Source organism: Sinocyclocheilus anshuiensis, unplaced genomic scaffold (assembly GCF_001515605.1).
Source record: "Sinocyclocheilus anshuiensis isolate Anshui unplaced genomic scaffold, SAMN03320099.WGS_v1.1 scaffold615, whole genome shotgun sequence".
In the NCBI taxonomy this organism is placed as follows: Eukaryota; Metazoa; Chordata; class Actinopteri; order Cypriniformes; family Cyprinidae; genus Sinocyclocheilus; species Sinocyclocheilus anshuiensis.
Window position 1 is genome coordinate 31,996 of NW_015552647.1, and position 11,103 is coordinate 43,098.

Consider the following 11,103-nt stretch of genomic DNA (forward strand, 5'->3'; position numbering starts at 1 on the left):
CAGACAGTTATAGAAGTGCAGAGGATGGATTCAATGATGGCGGAGTAGAACTGTTTCAGCAGCTCCTGTGACAGGTTGAACTTCCTCGGCTGGCGAAGGAAGTACAACCTCTGCTGGGCCTTTTTAAGTTACATGCATACTCGGCCACATGAACAAGGAGAGGCGGATAATTCATACATTTTAGTGTCCTTTATAAATAATTTGGGCCCTGGGAAGATGTTTGGTTTCCGCATCCCTGACAGCTTAATGTATTCCTGTCAGCCGCTACAATACTTTTCGACTGATAGGACCGTTGCTAAAGTGTCGCCGAAATTGTTTTCCTATTATACTGAGCTTCGGATAGCGTATTTGGTTTAATTTAATGGCACCCACACAAGAAAACCGATGTCCGATCAATGAACGAATCTTCATTCTGATTCGAATTTCGATTTTGGTTGGTTCCAGCGATTCTTGGTTGATTCACTGTCCAGACAACGGCTGCTCTGGCACATGTCCGATTACTGTGGCCGGTTGCATACTGCTTATTTATTTAGAGGTCAGTTAAATCCAAAAAGTAATACTTTATGACCACTTGGTTAACAGCTAGTTATTCAAACTTGTTCTTAAGACACAGTCTTAAGTTTATGCAACTGGCCCCTGGAAATACGACATACCATACAATACAGAATTAGTTTTATTAAATAGCATTTAATTAAAATGTTCTGAAAAGATAACATTTGTTTGAGAAATATACATGTTAGTATTGTTTAATGTAAATACCAATTATATTTGGCTATAAATTATTATTCGATTATAAAGAGTGGGTGTTTGACCAATAGAGAAGATCCACCATATTCAGGTCTTTGCATAAATAGAAAATGTAAAATAAAAAAACCGTCATTTTGATAAATAAAAAAAAAAACATGAATAAATAAAGTAGCCTATCATTTTCTTTGAAACAGCGTTCTCTAATGAATCTGCACAATCAGATGTTAAAAATTAAATGGGGTCAAATAGGATTTTGTTTACTGTAATGGACACATTTTTCTTCAACAGTGGTAGAAAAATAAATTAAATATAAAAAATAAAAATAAAATACAGAACAGTGCATCACTATTTAGTAAAACAGCTGTATTAAGAATGTACACATACAGTAAGTGAGGAACATTTATTTAACAAAACCAAAAAATGACATTTAACAAAAGTAAAATAAATACATTAAACATGCCATTAAATCTTAATCTGTAATGAGGATGTCTTTTTCACTACATACTCAGTGCAAGGTGTATTGGCACCATAAAAAAAGCATCTAATACACTAGTAAATTTAGGAACATACTATTTAGGTAACTGAACCTATGTTATGGTCTGATCCACTTTCTAAAATGTCATCACTTCCTAAAACTTCCTTTTTGCCTACTTGGTCCAAACAATCAAATGGTCCTAGTAAAATAAGAAAATGGGGCTCATAAAATAAAAAATTTAATTGTGTTAGAAGAAAAACAAAGAAGATATAGCAATAATCATCAGGGAATGTTTTCAAGAAAACCAGGCCACACGTGACATTATAGGGTGCTCTGTAATGTTTCTGTTGCGTTGTATGAATGCAGTTGCAAGAGATAATCGATAAAGCTTAAAGCTTTATCACACCATGACACTTACGTCTGAGCAAAAATTAATAATGGATGGAATGGTGCATGCATATTACACAAAATGTGATATGTCTGCAATGAGGTTTATGGCACTTTCTGGATAAAGAAAAAATCTGAAGGGAAGCACTTTGTCACTCCCAAAACCAGTCTGACAATTCACTCTTCTATTTCAGTGAGGTCCTTCAAAACCTCTCAGTAGTGGACAGGCACTTAGAAGATGCCCGTTGGCAACTCTTTGCTGAACATCCCAGACAAGTCTAAGTCCTTACTCATCAGATCCTCCTCAACATTCTCTAAGGCCCACTGATGATCCGTCAACTCCAGAGCCTCCCATTCCGCCTAAGAACAACATTCATATACATAAATATAAAAAAAAATAAATAAATGAAAGTTTGCAGCCTCAAAATAATATATAAAACAAAAAAAATATTTTGTAAATTTAAAAAGATTAGTGTGCAGCTTCTAATTTGTGATACCTTGAATGCTTTGTTTGTGTCCGCAGGCATTGCCATTGCAGCACCACTCATCTGTTCCTGCATGATGCGAGACTGATCTGCACCTGTTGCAAATGTAAGAATATCAACTGCATACGTACTTTATATACAGGGCCTACCCTAATTAAATAATACAAATGCAACATGAAGAAATAGGATTATAATACTAAAATGATTCAAATGATTTTTAAGCTAAATGTTTAAAGGCAAAAGCTATTAGTGCAACACAAATTTAGCCCTTGTGCTGTGCTAAAAATCTTTTACCTACTCTGGTGTTCCAAGTCAAAAATGACCAGCCTTTTAAAAATTGCTTACAAATGCTATATTATTATCACCTTATCTGGATCTTATTGTCAACTTGTTTTTTCAATTAGCACAGGTTTTGTATTGGTTGTAAGCCTCACTGATCTGAGCTTATACATCTCAGTTTACTCAATTTACTTTTTGAGAAAAAGAATTTCAGGAAAAAGATCCTCCTCTCTGGGGCAAAATGACCAGAACACAAAAGCAGACAACTGACAATAGTTAGATCAATATTACAACGTGGCATCACCACTGGAGTAGGTCAAAATTATGGCGTATTGAAATGGAACATCAGTAAAGTTATTTACCATTGTCTTGTCCAAGAATCAGAGAATACATGCTCCTGAGACCAAACACATTCAGGAAATACCAAGATGCTGAACTCACCCTGTGGATGTATACAGCACAAGATTGTTTAAAGACACAGCTTTGAGTGAAATAAGAACACTCAAGGGTTTGAGAACACTAACCAGGAGGCATCTAGAGAGAGCAACTCAATTCCCTGCTGCAGCATCGGCTTGAAGCGGAGTGTGAGAGGAAACGGTACCTTTGCTTGAAAGAGAACAGAATTACAAATGGGTTAAGACAAATTCAGTGAGAATAAACTAGAAGTAGCCAAACTCTCGTATTTGATAATGAAAAAAATGGTATCTCTTACTTGTGACAAACCCAGAAAAGGTCCAGTTGATCCAACCACCAATAAGGATCATAGGCAGGACGTTTGTCACATTGCCTTTCATCATGTCTGTCAACATGCTAGGATCTAATTGAGCAAATAACGTAATCACATTAATATTTTCACTCAATCCTGACTGTCATTTTATGATATAATATGTGCATAAAAGAACCTCCACTGAGACTCACCAGTCATTGGAGATGGTGGGACCACCTTTCTTTTGGTCTTCTTGAAAAATCCATCTTCTTGATTATTGAAGTAGAATTTTCTCATCAAGAAAGACTATTTTAGAAAGAGATAGCATTTCCGTTTTAGTAATTCGGAAACATCTCAAGTAAAAGACACAAAAAAGACAGCAGGGGCTCACTTGTTTAGGAATGTATTTTCCATTTTCCCGTAAAACTCTGCTCCTGATGAGAACCTGGCTGTGTAGAGAATGTGATCTTTAGTATTTTGTAACATTTTGTGAGTTGCACAAAACATGTGGATAGATAATGAAACAGTCCAGTGAAAATTACCTGTCTGAAACCTGCTCTAAGGTGAGCTTCTTGTCACTTTGTAACAGAATCGAGACATAATGGCGGATCACTCCAACCAGAAAAGTAATAAACACAATTGGCAGCACAACCCAAAGACGAATATTGGAGTCCAGGAGGAGCTCGGGCTCAGCCATGCTTTAGTGAAGGGATGTTGATGGGATATGCCCACCCTGAAACAGACAAACAATGAGATCTAGTAATCTCTTTGACTCGTATAATCTAATACCCAGAGTTACACTCAAAATAACTAGCAGATCATCGTGAACCATTATGGATTAATGAATAGTAGTACATGTATATGAAAGGACAGCACTGATACTTTCATAATAAGCTAGAACTCGATTCCCTCAAATGCCTGATGAAGGTTAAATGTCAAATCTGCTTCATAAGGATGCCATATGGTACATTTATCGCTTAAATTCACGGAGCGATTTCCAATTCATTTGTTCATATTCATGTCAAGTGTATACATGTCTATTTCGTCTCTATCTATTACAGAACACAGAAAGAGAAAAGCAGGTGCTTCAGATTTCAGTTGAAATCCACCCACTGTAACGACACATCAGGGTTAGCTTGCTGCTAACAACCTTCTTTCAGGCTAAGGGTGGTGAGACATCTTTTTTGACATATAACGTTACACACCCGCACCGAGCATATGCTATATTTTCGACGCTACATGTTGCGACAACTGAGACTTTAACATAATAAACGTATTGTACCTACTCTCGTATACAAATTGCGGTTTATCTCTTCAAAGCCCGATAACAACTCGAACCAGGATGCGACACCATCGAGCCGCTGCTGCTGCAAAGAAGTGTGAACGCACGTCCAAAGAAGTGTTTCAAAATAAAAGTAATTTCTGTAACATTTTCATAATTAAAGTTCAAATATCAAATTGACCTAAATTATCAAATCAATGTGTCAGTAAAATATAATTAGGATATATAAGTATTATTATAAATATATATGTATATGTTTATGTTTATGACTGCTATATCACGACAATTAACATTCTTTTGTCCTATTTGAACCGTTTTCGTTAAAACACTGTTTTTGGTATAGAAAAACACTAATATATTAATATAAAAATATGCACTGCACACACACGCACACACTTTTATGCCGCTTATCATATATGTATATTATAGAAAAAATAGCTTCATTTACCCAATTCGTAGGACAATAGGATCAATAAAAATTAAGGTAATTAAAATTATAATTATCATTAGCATAAATAAAATTAAATAAATGAATATTAGCATAACATTATTTAGTTATTACTAGGGCTGCTCGATTATGGCAAAAATCATAATCACGATTATTTTGGTCAATATTGTAATCACTATTATTTAACACGATTATGAGGGGGCCATATGACCAAAACATTATATGAGTGATTTATTTAAAGATAATAGCCCGCTGTCACTTTAAGAGCCGCACGGATCCAATTTACGGTTACACGCGTATTTTCATTCTCAAATCTTTACGTTCATTTATTACATGACCGACGATGGTATACATGAATAATCACTAAGCGCCGCATTTTGACACATTTTTGCGTGTATTTGATCGTTTAGGCGCGCATCTTGAGCTAAAAGGTGACTTTACACGTCCGTGTTCAGTTCCGTCTCTGAGCGCATATATCTTCCTGAGGAGCAGCGCAAGTTCTCTTTCACGCTTTTAAAAACATGAATACATATACTTATATAAACCAAGCACGTCCCATTTTGCAAAAGACACGTTACATGATTTGTCTGATTTGCACGTGAAATTGGGCTTGGAGGAACGAACGCGCAGCGCTGGAAAAGGGGGCGGAATGGGCCGCAATAATCGTTTTGTCTCGATTACTGTGTTTTCATAATCGTTGGAGGCCGAAATCGAAACTGTTTTTCTAGTAATTGCACTGCCCTAGTTATTACAGTTTAGTGTATTTTAAAATATAATACTTAATCGATTACATTTAATTTTTTATACATTTTTCATTAAATATTCAATCGTCCTGATTTTTGACATTACATCTGAAAGAATAGTATAGTATGTCCTGAACCCCAAATACATCTCAGACACGAGTATCAAATAAGAATTTATGAACATAAGCAACTTGTTTAATTATCATGCATAATACATCGCATTAAAGCACATCACATTAAACTAAGAAAAAATGGTGACAAATGATCGTGTTGTTGTTTTTAATTAATGAAATGTGGTAGCCATGGGGGCTCTGCACAGAAATTGTTCCACTCTAAAGACTACAGTAACAGTCTTTTGTCTTCAACTAACAACAGCTTTAGAAAACTGCTAGAAAAAAAAATTGTCAAAATTTAGAAAGAACAAAACTCCAAAAGTATTCGCAACATTTTAATACTGTGGCCTGTATAAGAAAACACATGAAACATTCTTCTTTTACAACCCACATCCTCTCATATCGACACTGGCATATTCATTAACAGGTAGTTTCTGTAGCATTTGGTCCACTAAAAGAAACCACAGCTAAGCAGATCTAAAAGGGTCGATAATAGAAATAATTAAGTAGTGTGACTGAAGTACATAGAACTGTTTTATAACAGCTTGTAAATACAGGAAGAAAACAACAAACATACATATAACAGAAACTCTGTTGGCAATTTTAACAAACCAATGCAGAAATCTCAAAGAAATGGCATTGATAAACTTGGGCAAATTTAACAACCAATCCCATGTTATCACACACTCAGTCCACACAAAATGCAACAGGCAGATGTGCACATACCCACACATACACTGCAAAAATCTTTTTATTTACACCAAATCAACCATTGCCATGATAGAACATTGCGCTCACGTACCGAGACATTCAGTTCAGGGCGTGTCAAAGGCTGATCAAGTTTGGACATGTTACTTCTATTATGCATTACTGAATGGAATTACATGGAATCAGAAACACCCATATATAGATACTGGCTTGGGAGATTGGTGCAAAGTGTGAAAATGAAGAATGGTTACATTCCCATGCTTAATACAGAGATATCAAGCTGCCATATTTTTCCCAAGAGGACAGAATACAATTCACTCTGCAACTCTGATGCGAAGCGAGCCACTACAGGTCAGGATCAGATGCACAGTGGGAGCAAATCCTTGATGTAGAACACTGAATTTGTGCGTTAAAAAAAAAATCATATAAAAGAACTTAACCTCATAATTCAGTCAGTCTGATGTGGTCACAGAGGGCCGTACTAAAAGAGGAGAGCACCCATACTGCCCACTTCACTCTGTTCTTTCACAAAGATCTCAAAGTACTGGTAGATGATAGTGACGGCCAACAAGATTCCAGTTCCTGAGCCGATGGCTCCTAGGAAGTCAGCCATGACTGAGAGGCCACCTATACACAGGCCTCCGAAAGCTGCAGCTGTGGGGATGTACCTAAACGAGCATTTAAAGAAAGCTTTAGTTATTCTATGTTTGATTCATTGAGTCTAATTAAGTTTGAGTGCTCTGTATGTATTACCTGTTGAGTTCATGGACCATAGAAGTTTCTCTGTGTCCCCTCATAACCATCTGCTGTTCTTTCAGCTGTTTGGCGACCTAAGTAACGCAAAGTGTACATATGCCATAAGTCGACTGTACAATGCAGCTCAGTGTAATCAATAAGCAGGAACAGTCTAATGCTCTTACATCTTTGGCAGAGGATCCAGACACTTCGATCCAGGTTTTAGAAAAGAAGGCACAGGATCCCAGCATGAAGATGATGTAAGTGATGGCATGGACTGGATCCTCCAGTACTGTGCTGAAAGACTCTGGGGGAGAGAGGTAGTAACACAGACCACCTACTGGATAAGCACGAGCTGGCCCTCCACTTGAAGAATCCTGTTAACCGAAAAAACACACACTTTATAGGTGCACAAAGTATTTTTATAAAATAATTTGTTATAAAACTCAGAGTCTGATAAACAAAATAACATGAGTAGCATTCAAATGGTCATGTAAATTTCAAAACAGCAACTTCATCTTCACCTGGTGTGAGTGTACATCATTTTAAACATGTACGGGGGTCGGGGCCTAAAAGAGGGGCCTCAACAACTTACAAGGGGCCACAGAATTATTTAAAATAATTTATTACTATTAACATGTTCTGACTCTAAATTAAATACTAAATTTAAAACAACAACATATTTTATTGAAGAATATACAGTTCTTGAAACAAAAGGAGTCATATGGCGCTTTTCCACTGCATGGTACGGCTTGGTACGGTTCACTTTTGGGGGGTTTTCCACTGGGTACAGTACCTGGTACTTTTTTTAGTACCACCTCGGTTGAGGTTCCAAGTGAACCGTACAGTTACCAAAACGTGACTGTGTAAACTCTGCTGATCACGGATTGGCCGGAGAGAATCGTCACTACCTGCGTCACGGAACTTGTGACAAACACAACAGAACCGCTAGATTTAAATCAGCACAGCCAGCGAAGGATCGTTGTCTGTTGAGGAAGTACAGACGTTCCTCTTGTTGATAGCAGAGGAGCGGATCCAGCGAGAGCTTGATGGGGCGACGCGGAATGAAAAAGTTTTTCAGGAGTCGCGGCAGTAGAGGCGGCGCAACTAATGACGTGAATAATCCCGCCCACTCTAAAGCGATACTAAAGTGCAGTGGAAACGCAAACCGTGCCGTGCCATACTGAGCCGAGCAGAGTCGTACCACGCAGTGGAAAAGCGCCAATAGTTACTTACTTTAATATATCAATACTACCAGTTTATATGAATAAATATTTGAAAACAAGCAGCTTTGTCAATTAATTACCCTATAATTATATTTTGAATATTGTGTTGGACAATGGGGGGCTTTTGAGTCACAGAAGTTATTTTAAAAATGTATTTCACTATTTATAAGTGCAAGTGAAAAAGCATGTTCAAACTAAAAAAAAATAATAATAAAAAAAAATAAAAATACAAACTCTTCAGACAACACAAATATGGGAAAGTTTAAACAAGTCACTTACCGACCAAGTCCCCAGCAGATTGACCAAGAAGTTCCCACTGAAGCGAGTGGAGAGCATTTGAGAGATGACGTAAAGGTTGGACACCAGTGCAGACTGCAGGATGATGGGAATGTTGGAGGTGTAGAACAGTTTGATGGGATATGTGTTGTACTGGCCACGGTAACGTGCAGATTTGATAGGGAGGTCGACTCTGAAGCCCTGTGGAGCAAGAAATAATATACTTAGCATCTAATACTTGAAATTTGGATAATTTATAATTAAACCGTAATATTCAAGGTATCATCTGTAGGAAAAACTCAGACAGGTAGAGCTTCACGATTTGAGAACTATTATACTAATAGAGTAAAACTACAGTACTAATATTTACTTAATTTCTTCATTTTCAAAAATTAAACCAACCAGCCAATTTACAAGCACTTCTTATAGCAGGTATAGGAGGATGTTAGCACAAATGCACATTATAAGTGACCCAAACCATGAGCAGATGCAGAGCTCCTTTGGAACAGCATTTACTGTGAACTGAACTGCTGTGAGACACTAAACAGTGGATCATGAGCTGCTTGCATTTTAAAAGAACACAAGGTCACCCTTCACTCTGAATTATGCAGTGCAGAGATGAATATGTATGTGTTTGATTAAATCGAAGGCTTTGTTTTTTTTAAATATTGCACCGAGCCATATCAGAAGGTAAGGTGAGGGCATTTTCACAGGCAAAACCCAGTCATTCCAATAGGAATCTGCACAATCTGGAGTTTTGTGTGAGGGTGAAAAACTTCCCCACACTAGTTTCGCTCATTTCACATGAATTTGCTGCATTTAGCAACCAAAACCTACTTGGATTGAAAGTGACTTATGTGCGTGTTGTGCTTCTTACATCACTATCACTACGGAACTTCTCTTGCCAATGTGACCACACCTTTATGCAATAACCCACTAACCTGAAAGTATATGACCACTCCAAAGACAAAGACTGTAGCAATGAGGTTCATGAGATTGGGCAGGTTCTGTCTGTAGAAGGCCTCTCTCAGTGCTCGCACTTTATCAGTACGAGTGGCCAACAGGTGGAACAGAGCAATAATGGCTCCCTCAAACTCAGTACCTGTACGTCCACAAACAAAATTCAGTCAGCATCACTGAAGACACCACAGAATGGTTCAAAACAAGATGCTACATCCTGAACACAAACCTCTTCCTGTGTTGACTGTGGTTGGGCTGAATGCTTTCCACACGATTGTCTCACAGATGTTGGTGGCGATGAAGAGAGAAATACCAGAGCCCAATCCGTAACCCTTCTGCAGCAACTCATCCAGCAGCAACACGATCAGACCGGCCACAAACAACTACAAAGAATATACAAATCAATATTAACTGATCAAACATAGCCTAATTAACTAAAGGATAATGGATAATGTTCTTCACAAAACAAATCCCAAGATAAGACTGAGGAGATCCAAGATGTTGATCAGTCAGTCTTTTTATAATGATGTTCATTTGTGTAGATAGCAGATGCAAATACAAACAGACAAGATTATTTGAACAATGCCTGCAAAGGTCACTACGATAAACAGAGCAAAGTCCAATAACTTGAAGGAAGCTAGGGAGAGAATAAGGCAAAAGGCACATACAGATCCAATATGTCTTTCAATGGTCATTGTCAATGATCATTTCTAGAATGAGGAGTACTAAAATTTAATGTACACAATAATGACTGAAAATGGAAAATGTGCGTTAAATGAGATTCGTTTGGAACCGAACGTATAGGTTAAATGGCCGAGCAGAGAATGTTATTGGCTGAATAAACTTATCGGTTTACAAATATATCAGTTTATCACTAAAGTGTCTAAATATTTCACACAGAAAGAATGTGAATTTACCTGGATGATGATGAGGAGGCAGATTCCAGCACCCATCTCTGAAGGGTCTCCATACATGCCAGTCATCACATACACAATAGACTGACCAATGGTGATGATCATACCAAAAACTGGTGGGAAGATCTCACAGTTAGATATCTTAAAACAAATGCAATGATGGCATTAAAGGGGTCATATGATGTTGCTAAAAAAACATTATTTGGTGTATTTGGTGTAATGAAATGTGTTTATGCGGGTTAAGGTTCAAAAAACACATTATTTTCCACATACTGTACATTATTGTTTCTCCTCTATGCCCCGCCTTTCTGAAACGCGTCGATTTTTACAAAGCTCATCGGTCTGAAAAGCAAGGTGTGCTGTGATTGGCCAGCTATCCAGTGCATTATGATTGGCTGAATACCTCAAAATGTTACACCCCTACCATACTGTGATGATGCCCTGCCTGGCCGGAGCGATGATTCAAAAACATGAAAACCCATTATAAACGAGGCATTCGTTGCATCCAGTGGGGACATAATTATGGATTATAATGACTTATACCGTCTTTTTACGCGTTGCATCGTGCCACGTAAACATAAAACCATGTCTGAATTTGTGATCGGAGAAATGACAAACA

The 11,103-nt window shown here is 37.4% G+C and overlaps 2 protein-coding genes across 2 annotated transcripts in view; both read right to left on the reverse strand.

Annotated features, from left to right (window-relative positions):
• Positions 1–1,150: 1,150 nt before the first annotated feature.
• On the reverse strand, positions 1,151–4,469 carry LOC107667035 (ER membrane protein complex subunit 3). The gene is made up of 9 exons (XM_016458615.1): positions 4,366–4,469; positions 3,622–3,812; positions 3,471–3,528; positions 3,292–3,385; positions 3,086–3,190; positions 2,898–2,979; positions 2,736–2,815; positions 2,107–2,189; positions 1,151–1,969 (listed from the first exon to the last, which is right to left on the reverse strand). The coding sequence occupies exons 2-9, from the start codon at positions 3,774–3,776 to the stop codon at positions 1,841–1,843; spliced, it is 786 nt and encodes a 261-aa protein (XP_016314101.1). The 5' UTR covers positions 3,777–3,812; positions 4,366–4,469; the 3' UTR covers positions 1,151–1,840.
• A 1,518-nt stretch (positions 4,470–5,987) lies between these two features.
• Positions 5,988–11,103, reverse strand: part of LOC107666996 (protein transport protein Sec61 subunit alpha-like 1) — a 7,361-nt gene continuing 2,245 nt past the window's right edge. Inside the window, exons 6-12 of the mRNA XM_016458549.1 lie at positions 10,488–10,597; positions 9,800–9,953; positions 9,552–9,712; positions 8,614–8,811; positions 7,294–7,485; positions 7,127–7,203; positions 5,988–7,041 (exon numbers count right to left, since the gene is read on the reverse strand). Coding sequence (XP_016314035.1) covers positions 6,855–7,041; positions 7,127–7,203; positions 7,294–7,485; positions 8,614–8,811; positions 9,552–9,712; positions 9,800–9,953; positions 10,488–10,597 — 1,079 coding nt within the window. The 3' untranslated portion in view covers positions 5,988–6,854. The remainder of the gene's footprint in view (positions 7,042–7,126; positions 7,204–7,293; positions 7,486–8,613; positions 8,812–9,551; positions 9,713–9,799; positions 9,954–10,487; positions 10,598–11,103) is intronic.

Coding starts and splice junctions, on each gene's coding strand:
- LOC107667035 (XM_016458615.1), bottom strand. CDS start 3,776: ATGGCTGAGCCCGAGCTCCTCCTGGACTCCAATATTCGTCTTTGGGTT. Junction 3,529..3,621: donor TTAGAGCAGGTTTCAGACAG/GTAATTTTCACT, acceptor TTCTCTACACAG/CCAGGTTCTCATCAGGAGCA. Junction 2,190..2,735: donor GATTCTTGGACAAGACAATG/GTAAATAACTTT, acceptor CATTTGCAACAG/GTGCAGATCAGTCTCGCATC.